Source organism: Etheostoma spectabile, chromosome 2 (assembly GCF_008692095.1).
Source record: "Etheostoma spectabile isolate EspeVRDwgs_2016 chromosome 2, UIUC_Espe_1.0, whole genome shotgun sequence".
NCBI lineage: Eukaryota > Metazoa > Chordata > Actinopteri > Perciformes > Percidae > Etheostoma > Etheostoma spectabile.
The window spans coordinates 1,539,753-1,560,729 of NC_045734.1; the positions used below are offsets into that span (position 1 = coordinate 1,539,753).

At 39.1% G+C, this 20,977-nt stretch overlaps 1 protein-coding gene across 1 annotated transcript in view; it reads right to left on the bottom strand.

Moving 5' to 3' along the window:
* The window catches only part of LOC116694632 (VPS10 domain-containing receptor SorCS3-like), a 314,801-nt gene that overhangs the window by 172,894 nt on the left and 120,930 nt on the right, over nt 1–20,977 (bottom strand). Inside the window, 1 exon segment of the mRNA XM_032524420.1 lies at nt 15,310–15,377. Coding sequence (XP_032380311.1) covers nt 15,310–15,377 — 68 coding nt within the window.

Here is a 20,977-nt window from a genome sequence, read left to right on the forward strand (position 1 = left end):
CACATTACACCAAACGATTGCGACAAAGGGAGCATGCCCCGACTCTAGCAAGACTCTATCATCAATTTTGATACCTTTCAGTTGGGTTTCCGACCACACCCCAGCACTGACACGGCTCTTGTCAAAGTCTTTGACATCCACCTTAACACAGATAGTTGACATGGTCGACCATGACATATTACTAGACCGATTGGAAAACTGGGTTGGCCTTTCTGGCTCAGTACTAAACTGGTTTAAATCCTACTTAAAGAATAGGGACTACTTTGTGTCAATAGGTAATTATGCATCTGAGCATACAAATATGACATGCGGAGTTCCCCAAGGCTCCATTCTTGAGCCTATTCGGTTTGACATCTACATGCTTCCACTGGCTCAGATTATGGAAAACCATAAAATAAGTTACCATAGGTATGCAGACGACACACAAATATACATACACTTATTGCCAGGAGACCGTAGTCCAACACAAAAAACTGGCTAAGGGCATCGAACAAATTAATAGCTGGATGTGCCAGAACTTTCTGAAATTAAATCAAGGAAAAGGAAAAGGAAGGAAAGGAAAAGAAAAAACTGAGGTGGTTGTTTTTGGAGCAAAAGAGAAACAAATAATTGCCCTTTTGCTGAAATGTGCTATAAAAATAAAGCTGCCTTGACTTGCCTTGCCTTAGGAATTCTTTCCAATTTTGGAAAATATTCTAAGACAGTGAAATTGCATGAAAAGTCGTTTGGTGTATGGTTGGCATGAAACGACTGTAAAACTTATAATAAATGTAAAAAAACAAATCATTCTGAAAAGGTTAAACCAAACTAAAACTAGCAAAACACACTAACACACTAAGTAAAAATGAACTAAAATGAAATCCAAAAGTCAAAACTAAAGTAAAATAAAATAAAAACTAAAACTAGCTTTAGTGCATAAATGATGCCACAACCTTCTGAACATGGTCATACTGAGAAATACAAAAAAGAGTTGTGCGGAGCTGATAGTCTTAATTAGCTTTGGAGCAACTCATTTGCCAATGCCTTGACTGTAACGGGTGTTCATTATATAAAAAGTTACGCAGTAAAAATTTAACCTGGGTTCACATGTTCAGTTGATAAATGATTTAATCGTAATTTATAGGCCTACTCTTTATTGATCCCCAAAGGGGAAATTACAATATACACTCTGTTGTTTTTACACACTACACACAAGCCTGAAATACGAATCGTTGTCCTGGCAGTCTCAGCCTTGGCAGAAACCTGTCTACAACATCCGATCTGCACTGGCTGTTGTGCAAGCAGCGGGCAACTAGTTTGGGCGAAAACATTGCCTATGTACCTGGCTGTAGCACCACAGCACCATGCTGTGGGGCGACTGATGTCACAGTGTTGTCCTACGTGGAAATACATGTCATTTCAGATAAGCGGAGTCAAAGCTCTCAGGCTACTTGCTGCTGTCGACAGACAGAGAACACTTTGTAATACGCTTGTGCTTGTGAATCCACTGCAGACAGTTTTATGAGTTCATGATTAAAACAGAAGAGGGATGAGACTGATGGTTTCAAAATCCAAAATATATCATTATATATTGCTTTAACATTCCTAAACTGGAAAGAAAGGAATGAAGCTGCAAAGATGAATCGATTACTATTTTTTGTGACTGTTATTGCCACTCTTCATTTTAACCCCAACCGGTTGTCAGACACCGCCTACCAAGAGCCTGGGTCTGTACCGAGGTTTCTGCCTAAAAGGAAGTTTTTCCTCGCCACTGTCGCACTGTTGCTTGCTCTGGAGGAAAATACTAGAACTGTTGGGTCCTTGTAAATTCTGGACTGTGGTCTAGACCTACTCTATCTGTAAAGTGTCTTTAGATAACTCCTGTTGTGAATTGATACTATAAATAAAATTGAATTGAATTGATTAGTCGTTGACTTTTACTTTGTAAATTAATCTGCAACTATTTTGATAATCAATAATTGGTTTCAAGTAATTTTGTAAGAAAAAAATCGGATGTCAGCTTCTTAAATGGGAATATGTTCTAGTTTCTTCTCTCCTCTGTGACAGTAAACTGAATATCTTTGAGTTGTGAGCAAAAAAAAAAAAGACATTTGAGGACAACACAGTCTTACTCCATTCTCGTCATGTCTTACGCATGATCAAGCACCCCTTGGCGTCACGTTCCAATGAAAGAGGTGTGCGTTGTTTTTCGACGACTCTCTCACCGTCGGATGGAGATGAAAGAAAGAACACGGCCCCTTAAAAATCTAATTACCTAATAGTCTAACTTTATACGGTATGTATTTCTTTTACTGTTATTATTTCAGTCTATTTTGGGCAGGGAAGTTGGATTGCTTTGTAGTTTATTGATATTTTTAAAACTATAACTATATACCATGATATTTAGATGTTACTACGGTATTAATTTCTTTATTTAAATCATAATATTTTGGTCTTATTACCAGTGAAACATATCAGGATGCTGTAAACACTACGATATGAGGCGAGCTGGGCTTATGCAAAACCTGTTGGAGCGCCCCTATATCCCACAATGCAATGTGAGCATTCATATCAGAGAATCGGACAGCGATCAGCGGTTCTTTAACGAGAGTATTGCTTCAATGTTCATAGAACAAATACATCAGCAACAATTTGCTTATCGTTTTATTTTTCCTGAACACTAAAACTAGTCCCTTCTTAACTTTGAAAAGATAGTCTCAGCAAAGTGATGGCTACAAGCTGTAACCACGGTGATTGATATGAGGATCCTCCTTTGAATATAATAATGGATATGTTAGGTCTACCATTAATTGATATTTCAAAAAACTCCATTTATTTAAAACAACAAATAATGCAGTGTGATGTTAAATGAAACAAAGTCCCACACATACATATCCTCATGTTTTTTTCTTTTCCTTTAGTCTTTGCTACTAACAATCACTAACAACACAATTAGAAGAGTGTCTTTTTAAATAACGATGCATGGAAAATAAAATAAAAAATGCTTCTCTTTGGAAATAGTTAATTTTTGTAGTACAGTAACAGTAGGAATAAAAACAAATGCCCATTAGTCAAACAAGCCATTAAGCTGTATTTTCTAATTACTCATGTAGTGTATATATGCCATATAACAGGCAATGGATAAGGCATATGCATAAACCAAACGTGCTTAGCAGCATAAAACACTGTTTCATTATTGGTGTTTTTATTGTAGCAATAAATTACGTACAATGTGTAGCAATCTTTGTTTTAATTTTCTTTCTTTTTTTTAACGTCGTCAGTCTATCACAGAGAAAGAGCAGTAATTAGGTGTGACTATGTCACTTCTGATTCTTTTAAAACGTTATTACAGTGCATAATTTACTGAAACAAGACTGAGCCACTGGTGACAAAACCCCTGATTAAACATATGAACATTGAAGCAATACTGTCCAATTCTCTGATATGAATGCCCGCATTGCATTGTGGGATATGGGTGCTCCAATGTGCTTTGAATGCGCCCAGCTCGCCTCATATTGTAGTGCTTACAGCATATTGTAATATTTCACCAGTAATAAGACCAAAATAATATGATTTAAATAAAAAAAATTAATACCATGGTAACATCTAAATAAATGTTGATAGATGCAGCGTTAGGGTTTTAAAAAATATCACTTTAGCTTCCCTGGATGAAAAAGAGTGAAATAATAACATTAAAAGAAATAGAAATAAACATGACAAGACCTGGTGAAGAAATGATGATTTAAACAGCGGTTGTTAGAGTTTTAAGGGGCCGTGTTCCTCCTTTCATCTCTATCCGACAGTGAGGGATTAACATGAATGTCTATTTGAGTCCCCCCAGTCAAAAAAAAGCAAAGGCGACACCTCTTTCATTGGAACTTTGTGCCAGGGGGGTGCCTGACTCTCATCCCTCTTCATGTTTCCAACATTTAATAGACCAACAATGTGTTGGGTTTGTTACTCATCGTTGTGCATTGTCTGTGTATGTTGCTTTTATATGTGGACTGTATGGTCATTTTAACGTATTTAATTTTTTTAAGGTTGGCATTTTCAAACTGACCAGGGACAACAGATGACCATTAGCCTGCCAAGCTAAATCTGGCTCATTTACAGTTGCTTTGCTGTTGATTAATGAACATGTTAAATAAATAAAATAATAAACCCAGAGCCGCCTCAATGAGGGATGCCCTTGAATCGCCGTGGTATGAAATTCCACATTGCCTCCGGACTAAAAGCCTCATAATGACATCCACCATTTGCCGTTGTGACAGGAAGCAAATGGGCATGGGCTTCAGGATATGAGGGAAAAGCCCAAGAGTGTGCAATTAAAAAAGGTAAGAATTTAAATATTGTGAGAACGGATCAGAATAAATTCCCTCTTTGATACCAGCGAGGGTGATTTATGTGTTAACACCCAGGTAAAGCACGGAGGGGAAAACAAAGAGGTTACTGTTAAAAGCAGCATGCATACAATAAGTGTTCTTTCAGAGCTGTCAAATGTGTTGGCTTAGTGTTGACTTTAGGTTGACATGTTGCTTATGAATTAGCTAGTCTAACTCTGTTTAACTGGCTTGTGACGGACACTCTTTGTAACTGCAATTATTGCATCTGCTCATGAAAAAAGAATAAAAAGACCAGCATTGTATTTGAATGACTTATATGTCTTATATTAGTCTCATATGAATTAATGACTTATATGAGCACCTAGGCCTGTGAGTAAAGTTTAAACTTGATTTATTTGTTGTTTCTATTTGTGCTCTATCATCATGCAATTATGTTCATATTGAATGATTCTACTGCGCCCAATCTATATAATTCTAAAGTTGAAAAAATAAAAACAAAGTGTTACCTAAACTAAATTTGATCAACAAAAACAATCTAAAGTCACAGAAACAAAACCAAAAAAATGAAACAAAACTTTCAAAATCCGTCTTTGTCCGTCTTTCCACTGTTCCAACAATCACCACTCTAGTTTGTTTGAAATAAACTCTTAATTCACCCATTTACATGTGGAAATATGCTGGCTCTATAAACGCTAAAAGTAGTGATTATTTACATGGAGTCTGGTGGGGATATGCCAGCTCTATACACGCTAAAAGTAGTGATTATTTCCATGGAGTCTGGTGGGGATATGCTGGCTCTATACACGCTAAAAGTAGTGATTATTTACATGGAGTCTGGTGGAGATATGCCAGCTCTATACACGCTAAAAGTAGTGATTATTTACATGGAGTCTGGTGGGGATATGCCGGCTCTATACACGCTAAAAGTAGTGATTATTTACATGGAGTCTGGTGGGTTTGGTGATGGTGATTTCGGAGCTGTTTTCTGGTCAAACAAAAATTGTCTTACTCTTTAACGATCTCTGTAAGGATTTTGCCAGAGACTTAGAATAATAATCTGACTCTGTCAGTGGCAAAAACAACACTTTTATTGAACAAAATTGCCAATGCACATTTGCCCTATAGGATTACATTCCAGCCCGGTTCGCTGCTGCCAGTTACTGGGCCAATTTGTTCCAGTTACATTGACACATCAATGCATTGGAAAATAGTGTCAATGTTGAAAAATACCAAAATGACCCTTTAATATAAGCATAAGCATTTAAGTGCAGCTCTAACCATAGTTCACTAGTTAATCTAACTGTAGTTAAAGGAACACCAACAAAAAACAACAACCTAATTACTTATATATTCAAATTTAACGAGTACAAATAGCAATGGAGGTTAAGACTAGATGATTTCCTAGGCAGATATTACTTTGGGATTATATTGGGTGGAAGTACAGCCGAAGCACTGCTACATGGGTGCAGAGAGCACTAATATCTGCCTAGGAAATCGTCTAATCTTAAAAGAAGTAATTATTGTTTTTTTGTTGGCTCACTTTTACTCAAAACATGCTAAATGACAACATAGGGTTCTATCAACATCTAAGCTAACTAGCGGCGGTGCTGCCGGTGTTGCACTGGACTAAAACGATGCATGCACTAAGACAAAAAAGTGTCGCCCCCCCCCCATCTACAGCTAGGGGAGATTGTGATAAGCCGTATTTCAATAATCAGTGGCAATTTCCTTTAACACATGCAGCTATGGTTGCTATTATCACTCACACCATTCACTTTTTTCTCCCATTTTAGGACAGCCTACAGTAGCTGTATCAATCTTATCCTCTCCAGAGCACTTTCATAGAAGTGCTTTTGGAAAGTTCCGGCGAGCCCAGACTGACGAGGTTTTGAGGGAAATACCAAGTCCAATTGCAAAAGGTCACAAACATCAGTTGGGTCTCTGCAAGAGAGCTGGGCCCTTATTATGGGCACTGACCTGTGAAATATCACATACCCTGTGAGCATGTTCAGCAAAATGATGCCATTTGAGAGGATGTCACTCCTCACCCCCAGGTGACCCCGTCCTGGCACAGTGGGAGAGAAGTCTGCAGCCAGGGAGTGATAATGCACAGCTTTCTCCTCTTTCTGTCTCTCTTCTACGGTCCCCTGTATTTAGGACAGGGACAACAAAGACGGCCCTCTCAAAAGAAAAACCCACTGGTGTTTTTTCTTCTCCGAACCTCATGGTCTACATTGGAAATTAATTCAGAGATGCTTTTCAGTTTTCTGTTATAAACTGTAAAAACATCACAACTATTATTGTTATTAGTGACAATGCTTTATACAGTGTTTATTACAGTGATTACTTCTTATTGGAAGAGGGATTTTATCACTTTGTTCCTGGGGTACCCAAGATGTCTTGGCAAAAACGAGGACATCTATGACAGACACAGATCTGAGGAGCAGTTAACCGTAGTCCTCATAAATCCACCAAAGAAAGTTCAATAAAGCAAGGCTTTATTTAGCAGTCTTTATTGAACTGCTAAATTTTTTAACAGGTTTTGGCAGAACATGGTGCACGTCATAGTATAGAAAACTAGGGACACACTGGACATATGCAGCAACAGGTTTTGTTGGAACCACAAAGAAAAGCCTGTTATTGTATTAAGTTACTGTAAGCTTAGTCTACATCAACCACATTTTATTTACAGGATTGTTCCGGTGCAGCCAGAAGTTCAGCCGGATGTCCCTCCTTTTTCAGCCGGATGTCCCTCCTTTTTCAGCCGGATGTTCGTCATTTTTCAGCCATATATCCCTCAATTTTCAGCTGGATATCTGTAATTTTCAGCTGGATGTCCCTAATTTTTCAGTCAGATGTCCCTCATTTTTTAGCCGGATGTCCCTCATTTTTCAGCTGGATGTCCCTCATTTTTCAGCCGGATGTCCTTCATTTTTCAGCTGGATGTCCGTCATTTTTCAGCCAGATGTCTCTCAATTTTTAGCTGTGTGTCCTTCATATTTCAGCCAGACGTCTCACATTTTTCAGCCAGATGTCCCTCATTTTTCCGGCGGATGTCCCTCACCTTGCACTTTTATGTGTTGGCATTCCAAACTCTGGTTGATTCGGGAAACATCCTCCAAGCTTGAACTGACAATCAAATAATACTTATCTTTTTTTTCCGGGGCTTAGCACCGCCCAGGATGATTGTGATTGGTTTAAAGAAATGCCAATAAACCAGAGCACATGTTAATCCTATCCCGGAATGCTGTGTGAAAATATAATTTGTAATGTGTTCCTTTACTCAAACTATGGATGTTATTCTGAATACTTGGATTACTTCCACATTAAACTGCATGTCATAAGTGTAGGAATGCAGCAATTAAATACTGCTTACTAATTAAATACTGCGTACTATTCTTGTGTGTTCTTCTGTTCCAACTGGCTGAATGTGAACATGAACAAGCAGATGGATTTTTGTATTTGTAGTCCCGAACTGTATAGCCAACTACAAAAATCACTGCAGTCTCGCTACCACAAGCTAATTTTAGCTAACGTTAGCTAGCATGTCAAATGGGGCTGGTCAGTCTTTCAACAGCTGTGGGGCTAGTGGATCAGCACATAGGAGAATGTAAAGTTGCACTAAGCAGGTAGCTACCTGATAGCTACCTGAACTATAAAATAGCAAGGTGACCAGTAAAACTACAGCAGACAACTAACCTTGGTTCAGGACTGTTTGGAATTTATGGAATTGACCACCGGGGGGAAATAGGGAAGGGTCTTTTATTCTTTGTTGAGTGCACAATCAGCCAACTTCTTGTTGGAGGGGTCACCCAACTTTTGTATTCTTGAAAACAGCAACATTTCAAAGTGGCTTGTTTGGTCCACGTTTTTCCATATAGCTCCATGTAGCTCTCTGTCTTGGCCCCCATCGCTAACAGATGGGCCCCTCCCTGTTTAGTCAGTGAGCTGCTAGCTGTAGCTTTGTAGAGACAATGGGATTTCCCAAACTGAATAAATCCCGCTCGCACATATACACAAAACTGCTTTGCTAGCTTCCATGGTGTTGTTACTAAGACTTCTGTTGATTTTTTTTTTTCATTAGCATGATTTCTGTACTGTTTAATTCAAAATTCTCCAAAAAAACAACGTACAAAAACTTAGTGGACCAGACGCAAGCTTTTATTTTGAAAAGTCGAAGCTTGCGGACAGCACGCAGCTGGGAGGTCATGAGACGGGAGGTCCCCAGGCTGCAGCCATACCCGACTCAAATATCCCATCGGTCCCGGTGATTATATGTGAAATTGTGCAAACGGCAGCCTTTATGTGTTAAATTGTAGCATGCCTTTATCTTCTTGATACGTTCCCGATTACTAATAATTTTCTAGACCTGAAGCAACTAGCGCTGCACAAAGATCTCCCCACCAGATATCTTTGTCTTAACTCTTGGCTAATACCTCATAGTCATTGTCATTTTCAGTGACACTAATTCCAGACACTTATCTCATAATGAACATTTCTTCATACCAAACATCATTACAATGGTAATCAGGAGGTTAATAGGGTATGGAGAAGAGTGGGGAGAATGCTGTTTTTTCATTAGATCAGCTTAATCACTTAATTTGCTGAAGGCAAGAATAAGACCAATTAATTCAAAATAATTAGACTCAAACATCTGATCATTTGGTGCCATAATAAAATAGGACAAACTAAGACTACTGCATTTTCCCTGAAGTATGAAATATAAAGTCAGACAGTAAACTGACGGTATGGTGCATTTTGAGGTCCATTGGGAGAGAGTTGTTCATTCCCAGATATTGATTGAACTTTCTCAAACCACAGAGATAGCCTAATAATTGATCAACTGAGAGGTCATTGTATTTCAATGTTTTATATTTGTATTCTTTCATTGAGTTTTATCGTAAAGCATACAATATATCATAGACTAGAGCTCTCAAAATCTCAGTTAGGTGTCACAGTTGGTTGGTGACACCATTCATGAAGTCAGTGAGCCTGTGGTCAGGCGGACAACTCAGTCCACTCTAACATGCAAGTTTGCCAGATCTGAGTGACGCTAAAAACTGTTTCATGCTTCTTGCATTCAGCGCGTTCGGGGCACTGTGGATGCTGCGCACAGTCACCGCGATCTGTCTGGTCTTTCTTACAGATTGCAGTCAGAGCGGCTCAAAGAACAGACTTCTTCTCTCCTGTAGAACTGTTGGGTCCTTGTAAATTCTGGAGTATGGTCTAGACCTACTCTATCTGTAAAGTGTCTTGAGATAACTCTTGTTATGAATTGATACTATTAATAAAATTGAATTGAATTGAATAGTCAATCATTGCCACGGTCAATGTGACCGATTCCACATTGTTACAAAATCTCCGATCCGCCTGTACGCATGTTGCTCGTGTTGCTTTAAGCAGCTTTAAGAAGCCAAGTCATAGCCTTAAACTCATTTAACCCTTGTTTTGTCTTCCCGTCAAAATTGAAAATCAACACTTTTGTTGACGCTTTTTATCAACGCTTTTAACTTTTTCTTACGCTTTTGTCCCTTTTTTCAACACTTTGGATGCTTTTTTCAAGGTTTGTCACTTTTTTAACATAATGTTTGAGTTAGAAAAGCAGAAATTAGTAATTATTTAGACTAAAATTAAAGGAATGTATGCTGATAGATAATCACAGACTGGAATATGTCAACTTTTACTCAATACTATTTTGAAACCACTTCCATTTCTTTCTCCAAATGCTATACAACTGAATAAGACGCCCCAAAATTAATAAAAGTAGAGATTTGTACTTGCTAAAGAGCATTGTGTGGAATCAATCATGTTATTTTGGGTAATTAAAAAGAACATTGATATAGTAAAACAGGTCAATTTGACCCAAGGACAACATGAGGGTTAACTATTTTAAATTGACTTAAATTTGGTTGTGTCGTTGTATCAGTATGTGTCAATGAAAATGATAGAGGACCAGCTGATTCATTTAAATATGGCTTAATGTTTTGTTGACGGAATCCATCACGAGCAGCCCCAAACCATTTTTACCAACCCAATCAAAAAGTAGCCCAGTTGGGACCAAAACCAGACTGTCCCATCTGACATCATATATCTGACAGTATATCCAATGCACCCTTTGCAATATGGTGGTACACTCAGGCTAGTAGTGCTCTGCACATCTAACCTAAGCTACGAATGCTGCAGATGCTACTCAGACAGCATGACTCACATTCAGTAGAGGTAGAAATTACAAATCACTTTGAGCTGACTCTGCTCAGGACTCAAGGAAGCTCAGTGTCTAATGTGAAATCGTTTGGATGAGCAGTTCTCGAAAAAGCTTCAAGCAAGCAGCGAATCCGGAGGCCGAGCAAAGGCGCTGCCTTTACTTGTAATTGCAACAGCATATGACTTGTAGTTAGAACACAAAATAAGAAATGAGAAATGTGTGTGTGCTCTAGTGATACAAAAAGAGATTAACATCAGCTCATTATCAAGCTTTTCAGCTCAGTAATCCAGTGAAAACAACTTCAATAAATCCACTGTGTGAAGCACAGAAATAACTGCTGGATCGGCTTGTTTTATAAAAAGTACAAGCATGGGTTATGTCAAATTGTTACAGGGATAGGCGGGAAATACAACCTGACTTTGTTGTTGGCATTAATTCTTTATTCATGTCTGAATACCTACAAATGAGTGTGGGGCTTGTCATATTTGATACATTTTCATCTGCAGAAGGACAATACTCCAGAGAGCTGATGAGAGAGGCTGAACAACTTTGATGAATTGTTTTGCTGAGTTGATTCATTGTCAACAATGAATAGCTCGCCTTCATTTCTTTCCCCTCTACCATGCACATATGAAGGCTCCTTTGAAAGTAATGCTTAGACTGACTTACTCCCATTGTTTAAGGTCAGGACGTTCATTAAAATTGACAGACTGACTGGGCAATACTTTGAGGTGTTGCCACTGCCTTGACCTTTGCAAATAGGCGGCGTTAGACTTGCCATTTGGGACGTCTTCCCACAAAGTGCTAAACATTCTCTGCAACTTCTCTTCAAACCCTATCAGAGCTGTGATCTCAATTAGCCGGCAACAGAGAGATGAATCATGGATCGGATCTGACAGACAGTCAGGTTTCCTAGCACTGCTACGGATGAGCTGATTCAAGAAAACGGCTGCTTCAATTAACAGCGCCGGTTAGCCTTTCACTGTTCTTTTTTCCTTCAAATTCCAAAGTTTCTAACATAGCTGTCATACATTACCAATCCTGCCTTTCCTCAGACGCTGACATACTGGAAAGTCAAGCGTTGATGGACAGCTGCCCCCCTCACTGTAGATTTGTGGCTGAGTGACAGGGCTGGGAGTGCTGCCAATAACGCTCATCTTCAACCACAGTGATGTCCCTGTTCTCACACCATGGATAAATTACCTCACCTGATTAAGTCTTCCCTACAGAGTGAAACTGTCATGGTGCATTTAACTGTGATGACAGTGCTGGGGTTTATGTGAGTCCAATCATCACTTATTTATGTGTAAAATAAATCTGTGTAGCAGAGGATGATACGCAGACATCCTTTTGAGATAGTTTGTTTGCCTTAACCCTTGTGTTGTCTTCCCGTCAAAATTCAAAATTAACACTTTTGTTGAGGCTTTTTATCAATGTTTTTTAACTTTTTCTTAAGTTTTTGTCCCTTTTTTATCACTTTAGACACTTTTTCTCAAAGTTTGTCACTTTTTTGACATTTTCAACACTTCTAACTTCAGTTTTACAGTTATTTTTTGAATTTATAGTCAATAAACCTCATTTATAGGAAATTATACCTAATGTTATAGTTAGAAAACCAGAAAGTTTACTCAATACTATTTCAAAACCACTTCAATTGTTTTTCAAATGCTATAAAAAATTAAATAAAACACCCCAAAATGAGTGAAAGTAGAGATTTGTACTTGCCAAAGAGTGTTGTGTGGAATCAATAATGTTATTTTGGGGAATTAAAAAAAACATTGATGTAGGAAAATGGGTCAATTTGACCCAAGGACAACAGGAGGGTTAAATGTCTCTTGCTGAAAATAGTTTATGTAGCTACTTGTTGGGTTGTATTGTTGTGGGAGTTCATAAAACTGTAGCCGGACCGGAATTGCACTTTGTCCATTCATTTAGTATTTTTGTGTCTTATGTAACTAGTAAAGGGGCTTTGGAGCCCGCAGCCTGATAGTTGACCACCAAAGCTGCTAAGTCAAGTCTGCATTTTTCAACAGACCCCCTTAAATCATTTACACCTAATAATAACCAATTCATTTTTTGCAGTTTGACTAAGCTAGTAGCCTGGGCCACACAACTAGTTGCTAATAGCCCCAAACCCATTCCACTACCATCGGTTTCACTCTTCGGGGGTGGCAGTAGCTCAGTCTGTAGCGAGTTGGGAACCAAATGGTTGCTGGTTTGGACCAAAGTATGGGGATGGACTCCTGGGCACTGCCAAGATGCTCTTTAGCAAGGCCCTGAACCTGCACTGCTCGGGGCGCCTGACCATGGACGGCTGCAGCCCCCTTCACTCCGACATCTCTCCATTAGTGCATGTATACTGTAGGTACTGAGCGTGTGTGTATCTCATGCCTTGAGTGAAAACATTGTAATTTCCCTTGATGGATTAATAAAGTTTAATTTATATACATTATTATTATTATTATTATTATTATTATTATACTTTGTCATGTTGCTGTCTGCTCTTTCCCATTATAATTAAATATGTGTAAATATGAGTTGTATATGTAGCTTGAACATAATACTTATGTGGGCATTTTTTGGCGGTAGACCAGTCTCAGAGTTGCACACTTTATCACATTAGCAAACGAGAGGAACACGTTTATACAAATTTTTGGTAGGAGTAAGCTAACAGTGATGCTGTTAATAGCAAACATGTTTTTTGGCACAGAAACATTAGCAAAAACGGACATTTTACTGTGGTTACTAGTGAAGGAAACATCTTGTGGGATTGCGAGATCATGGAGTATAAAGCAATGCAGTGCAGTTGGATGAACAGCACGCGGCTGTTATAAAATGCACCTTGTGTTGAGGAAGCGGTGTTTCTCCTTGCACAACTTTATTCCAGCTCAGTTCAGTTTACATTAGGAATCCTTTAGGCTACATGATGTCCTCGCTCTGCCATCTGTGGTGGTTGTGATGTCTGGGGGTGTTTATGCAACAGGGACTATAGGGATCATCAAAGTGAACAGATTTCAACTTCTACACACACTGTTGGAGCCGGTTGACTTAGTTGACTTAGAATAAGCATGTGATTAAAGGTAACTAGAGTTTGAAAGGACAGAGACAGTTTAGAAATACAGATAGTAGAGACCTATCACAAAACAATTTAATAATAATACTATGTTCAGACAATTACGTTATCCATCATGTCTGCAGCTAAACAGCCGTGTTCTTTCTTACCCTGAATATCAGGGGACTGTATTTTCTTTGCACTTATTCAAATAGCAAAACACTCCTCTGTTATTGCCTTGGGGTCCGAATTACACAGTAGCTGTCTAAATGTCAAACATGGCTAGCAGTCACTTTGGCAAAGCTTATCAATGTCAAAATAGCGCTTCAAGCTGGGCAGGGTGGTGCAAATGTTTTGTGATTTAAAGGACCGTCATCTTTTAAATCTCAAAAAAGTGCGGATGGTATACTGGTTCTTTCTCTTTAGGCAAATATAGCTGTTGGAGTTGGAACAAGTAAGTGCATACTCAAGTACACAACTGCATGCACTTTAGATGGGGACTTGTCAAAAAGCTGATTCCAACAGAATCAAGAAAAGATGGTGCTGAATGTCTTTGAGTAGTACACAAACAAGCCACTCTATAAAACTGTTTCCTAGTTCCCAAACCCAACAACTTCCAAACCCAGGCTCATTCTCTTATATTTTCCTTTTCTTATGTTATTTTTAATAACTTTAAAGACCAATGCTGTTGACACAAAACTGACTGTTTGCTACTTTGGCGGATGCTAACAATTGCAGCCTGTGTTACAAGAAATATACCGTTTTAACCTAAATTAAACTACTTTTGCTCTTTTTGGCAAAGGCTACAAATAAAGACACCAACTTCAGAGTATTGTACTACAGAAATCCAAAGATTAACAAACCTACTGTGCCTTGATACGATTACTAAGATACTTTATATGATTGGAACATTGCTGTTCTCGGGGGTTTGTCCAGGACAACGCTGTCATCTGTGTGGCCTTGTATTGTACCGGTAGAGGCAGATGGCCGCTACCTAGGGTTTCTGCATGTTAAAAGGAAGGGCCCCTGTTTGTCTCTTTAAATTATAGAGTGGTCTAGACCTACTCTATCTTTAAAGTGTCCCGTGTAAAAAGTGTAACCTTTGTTTTTATTTGACACTGAATACAATTGAATGGAATTAGATCGTCCAAAAACTCGACAGAGGAATTAATCTATTCATGTTGCACACTTGATCTGAAAATGGGTTATACGCTGCTTTTCGGTAGTGTATTTTTACTCTTTCCAAGCACTGTTGTTGTTTCAGGAGTGTGTGTGCATGTGTGAGTTCATTTTATTCCCGGGAGTGGTGACGAAGGGGAGTACATCAGATAATATGCAAGAACAAGAGCATGGCAAACAGCATCCTCCACACTGAGTGCCCTGTCTGACCGAGCATGACGCCAGAACACTCTGTTCGCAGCACCGCAGGAGTGGATGAGGTAAAAAAAATGATGTTTCAAAGTTGTACATGGATGTGAATGAGAGAACAGTGATGAATAAGTCCCCACGTTTGTTTTAAGGGTTTACCACATTGGGCCAAGTCAGATTGTGTTAGCTGTAAGTCACTGGAACATACATTAAACTGACTGGCCAATTAGCCGAAACATCAAGCCAATCACAGGATCTTTGCCCAAGGCTAATTCTACCCTTTGGTACTCCCAGCAGCATTGCAGGATTCAAAGACATCTACTTGTAAATATTTTATGAATAAAACTCTCCTTTGTACTCACCTCCAAAGAGTGCTCTCAGTGACGCTGCCAATATGAAAGTCGTACAGCTTGGTTAGAATCAGGATCACCTGTAAACGGAGAGAATTTTGAAATTACAATCTTTGTATAAGGCCTTCTTTGAATAAGTACATTATTCACAGCAACTGCATCTTGACTGACATCAAGAATTCTCCCCAAGTGAAGTACTTCAAGTGTTTCTGAGTCTTGTTCTCAAGTGAGGGTAAGACTGAACACATCAGCAGATGCGAACACTGTTTCGGATTCTGTTTATGGAACCCTTGATATCATTTGGCCAACTTTACCTTCCCGTTCTACGCCTATGGTCACAAGCTTTGCGTAATAGGTTAGTGTAAGACTCAGATCAAGAATACAAATAAAAGTTTGAAATTTTGAGAAATATGCTCAGAGTTGGATGAGAAGATAAATACCACTCCATTTCTGTACAGTATATAGATGCCACAGCCAGCAGTCGGTTAGTTTAGCTGAGCTTAGCTTAGCATAACATTCAAAACAGGATGAAACAGATAACCTGGCAACATCTGACATGTAAAACATTCCGCATACCAGCGCATCTAAACCTCACAAATTCCTATTTTACATTTGTTTAGTTTGTACTAAAGCGACCTCCTGAAGTCTTGTCCCCATTAACTTGCGTGGCCACCAGCAGGAAGTCACAGTGTCCTGCCAAGACATAGTCTGGCACATAACAACTTAAAGTCAAAGTGTAATTTCCCAACACATCAAAAATACCATTTAGGAAATTCCTAATAGAAACAGTGCTCCTTGGCTTTTAAAGGCACCAGTAAAGCAACAGATAAGAATTCCTCTTGGACTACTCCCTTTGAACATATTCCTTGCACGACCAACTGGGAGGAAACCCCAGGGCAGACCCAGAACACGCTGGAGTGATTACATATCCTGCCTGGCCTTGTATTGCCCTGGGGTCCCCCAGGAAGAGCTGGAGGACGTGGCTATGGAGACGGACGTCCTTCTGAAAGCTTGCTGGGCCTGCAGCCACCAAACCAGTCCTGGTGGAAAGCGATGGAAAAGGTTGGTGAAAATTTTTAGTTTGCCATTAATTTTTGAAAAGCTGCCCATATTCAAGGTCTACACAGTTTATTCCGCTCATGAAAAAGATTCAAAAGTTAATTTAGTGATGAAGTAGCTGACAAAAAATGTAAAAAGTTTTCAGTTGTTGGCTACAACGGCAAGCTGTGGTGGTTGTTATTTTTCCAACGCTTTGCATTGTGGGATACAGTAGGCGAGACAGACTGTTCTAAGGACTGGAGATTTTTTTTTCCGAATTAGTACAACATCTGGGGTATTTCTGGTATACTGCAAATTTTGCTTTTGTTTGCATACTGCATGCTACATTTTAGGAAAATCACTACACAATGCTAGTATAGTTTGCGGTTTTGAAAAGGGCCGGTGTCTCATTACAGGTTGCTTCTTGCTCTACCGTCTGTGTGATCACCTGCCCCGCCCTAATGTCTTCCACCTGTATGTGATTGTCTCCCCATCTCCCTCAGTATATACCCCCTCTATCACCAGCCTTGGTTATCTGATAGTTTTATACCTCTGTGACAGCGGTCTAGCATTCCTTCCTTGTCTTTCTATAAGTTAAGACCCTGCCTGTCTGTTTACTCGGCCTTTTGATTTTATGTAAAGCACTTTGAATTGCCCTGTTGCCCTTGTTTGATGATTTGGACACTTTTGCCTCTGATTGTACTTTGTACAATACATCTTATGACTTGAGTTGCCTGTTGTGCATTTGAGTCCATCCTGTGACAGACCTGACTATCACTATATGTATTGCGGACCCATTCAACCCTTTAAAAAATGGTTTTGTTCCTATTAAATAGGCCTTGGTTGGTTTTGCCTGCCTGTTTAAACTGCATTAGTTTCATTCTCTAGTTCAATTTAATGTCAGAAAAACATCCTCAGGTACAATGAAATTAAAATAATACTAGGTTTTCTCTATCTCAAACATACATACTTGTTAAGGCCTGTGACAAAATAACTAATTGCAATGACAGCTAATTTCATTTTCCCAAACACCAGTTAGGAATACAAAGGTCACAGAGTAATAGTTGGGAGGAAATGCTTTGCATAATTAGTACTGTGTAACCTACGCTGTGTATGCCACTTTGAAACTTAGTTTTTCTCCTGATAAAGCGCGCTGCCATCCTCGCCCCTGTGCAAAGCCTGATCCAACAGTCTCTGTATTCACAGCTTTGGTCTCTGCTCTTTTGGAAACATAATCAGCAAGCGGGACACTTTGATAAGCACTGTGCAAGTCCTCAGAGCAAATACCAAGGCATGAAGTCCAAGTCTGCCAGGATCAGTGGTCAGCTGTGATACTCCACTCACAGACAGCTGGGGGTGAGAAGTTGACAGAGTGATGGGAGGTACCAAAACGTTCCTAAAACAACCGGTATCTACCAGACCGAATGATAACGCAGATTTCGGTGCCAGTGAAACGTTTGTACTGCTGTTTGGTCCTTTGAAACCACTGGTGAAATATAACTAATATAATATTACTCAAGTCCTCTACTCAACCAACTTGAGTCTTTTCCTTTCATGCCACTTTCTATTTCTAGCATGTAGTTACTAGTTATTAGTTACTTTACAAATTAAGATTTATACACATAAAACACATGTAGTTAATAAATACCTAATATATTCATAATAATGTATTCTAAATTAAACTACCCAACAATATAAATAAGTTGCTAAAATCAGTTTTTTGGTTTCAAGATTCTAAAATGTTAGCATTTTTCTGCATTGAGAACTTTTAGTACTTGAAGTTAATTTTCTGATGACACTTACATACTTTTACTTAAGTAACATTTTCATTGCAGGATTTCAACTTGTAACAGAGTATGTATACAGTGTCATACAGTCATTTTACTTAAGTAAAGGATCTGAATACTTCTTTCACCGTTGTCTGTAACAAAAGGGCAGCACGATGGCTCAGGGGTTAGCACCCACAGAAAGTTGGCACTAGACTAGTTAGGGTTAACCCTACACCTACCCAATTAACCCTAACTAACCCTCCTCCCATCATAAAGACATGGACTACAGTTAAAAGTTAGCCGACTGGCTAACACTGGCACCTTTTCAAGAATGTTGATTATTTTGCATTGTCCTAATCCAAAAACAACATATACATTTTACAATCTTCCAATGTTACAGGCAATGGAAGCATATACAGTATTTATATACATATATACACTACCGGTCAAAAGTTTGGGGTCACTTACAAATTTCTATTCCTCTCCATTATAGACAGAATACCAGCTGATCTGAGTAGGGGGGCTGATCTTTAATACAATATCTACATTACCCATTATCAGCAACCATTCATTCAATCATCCAAAGGCACATTATGTTTACTAATCTGATATCATTTTAAAAAACTAACTAGAAAAACACTGGCAACCCTTTTGCAATTATGTGAGCACATAATGTAATCTGAAAACTGCTGCCCTGGTTAAAAAAACAATGCAACTGATCTCAACTGGTATTCTGTCTATAATGGAGTGCAATGGAAATTTCTAAGTGACCCCAAACTTTTGACCGGTAGTGTATATATATATATAATATACTGCTATGGACCTGTGTGTTGAATTGACATACATTACTGCACGTTAGCCTACCGTTAGCTAGACAGCTAACTGTTTTAAAAGTATTGTTATCTGCAAACAAAACAAACATATGATACCAAACCCTACAATTAACTGTGCGGAGTGAGAACATTATTTAAACAACAACATATGTATTACACTTAACCATCTGGTTACATCCAAAACTAATAATCACCTTTGGCTTACAGAATGCAGTCAGAGGTGAGTGAGCAAATGTGAAAACACAGGAAAGTGGTCACACGCATTATTTAGCATTCATCACATAGTTGACCTGAGCTCACAGGGGGATACATCCTTTTACATAATAAATGCTATTTTCTTCCATCAGTCCGTGTGTGGTTTGCTGTACTGTGTTCCTTCCCTGGCTAAATGACTGCTGCTCTTCCTCATTAGCATACATGTCTCTGTTCAGCGTTTCCCTCGCCGCAAACAATCTTATGCTTGTTTAAAGCAACCTGACAAGCTTGACTTGAGTCACATGGCTGGGAGGGGGTGCAGGAGGCGTGGCCGTCACTTTTCCGACAGGCATCAGCAACGAGGGATGACAAGAAACTGAATCTCTGTGCAGATTGGAAAAGAACCAGAGTTATGGAAGCAAATTGAGGACATTCGTTTAACAGCCATGGAAAACTTCAATACTGTTGTCCTATCCGTTTCTTGGTAGCCCGGATGTTGCTACGTGAAATGTTTAGATTTTTTATCTAAATTTGTCCTATTGAATTTGAACTGTTGTTTTCTCTACACATTTTTCAGTTTGATTTTTTAGATCTGAATTTGATCAATCGCATTTGAGCAACCTGAATCTATTTTTAGTTTGGGATTATGATTTTTTTTCATCTGAAATTGTGACAAAAACAAATGTTCCAAATGCTCCTTTGAAAGTTGCAACACCAGAAATGTCATTTTACTTCCAAAGAGGTGAATTCAGAAACAAATGGTTTTAAAAATTCAGTGGCTGTTCATTCAAAAAACTCAAATACTTATGTCTCTTATTTGCTCCTATACACAGTGTCCTGACATCCCCGTTGTTCCCTCAGTCCTCACGTCCCATGTCCGTGTGACGGCCTCGCAGACTTCCAGGACCTTTCCACCTCTAGCTGAGCCTCACTATCCCCACAAACCTTTTGAACACATCAGCCGCTCTCCAGAGGCCCTCGGATGGTTCTTGTGGGAAGACGTGCCACGCGCCCAGGGGATCCTCATAATAAGACTGTGAACATGTGTTTCAGGCCAAGCACTATGTGCTGTGCCAGGGAAAAGACAATGTTGAATAAGATGAACATGGATTCTTGCCATATGGCTGCAAAACACAACAACTGCATCTGCGTGTGTATATTTGTGTGTTTTCAGGTATAAATTTGTTAAAAGGTGCATAATATGCCACTATTGAATGCGTCTAAAAGAAACCGTAGTGCGTGTGTGTGCGTGTCTGTGTGCGTGCTACTGCAGGCTTTGTGCTGTCAGAGATGTGTGGTCTTGTGTGCTTAGAGGGGGATGACAAAGGCACGAGTCGTCCCATCCCCACATGATAGTCTGAATTTTTGGATTAAACAACAAAAGAGAGAGAAACTACGTTGGTCCCTTCAAATGCTTCTTCCGAGAATTGTATAAATGTGTCTCAAAAAAATCTTTTCAGCCAACATTTGAAGCCTTTCTTTAAATAATATGTGATGCATTAAGCCACAGACCTGAATGAAAAGGCTTGGGGATTATGAGAAACAGCAGGCAGATACTCGTACTGTGTATTTACTTATTTCCAGAGATGGGAAGTAACGAAGTACAAATACTTCGTTACTGTACTCAAGTACATTTTTCTGATATTTTTACTTTACTTTACTACTCATTTTTGTGGCGACTTTTTACTTCTACTCCTTACATTTTAACACAAATATCGGTACTTTCTACTCCTTACATTTAAAAATTGGCTCGTTACTTTAGTTTTTACAAGAGGTTGTCATGTCGGAAAATAGCGCGGACACGCGCTACACACCGCGAGCGGGTGCGCGCGCCACACGGAGAAA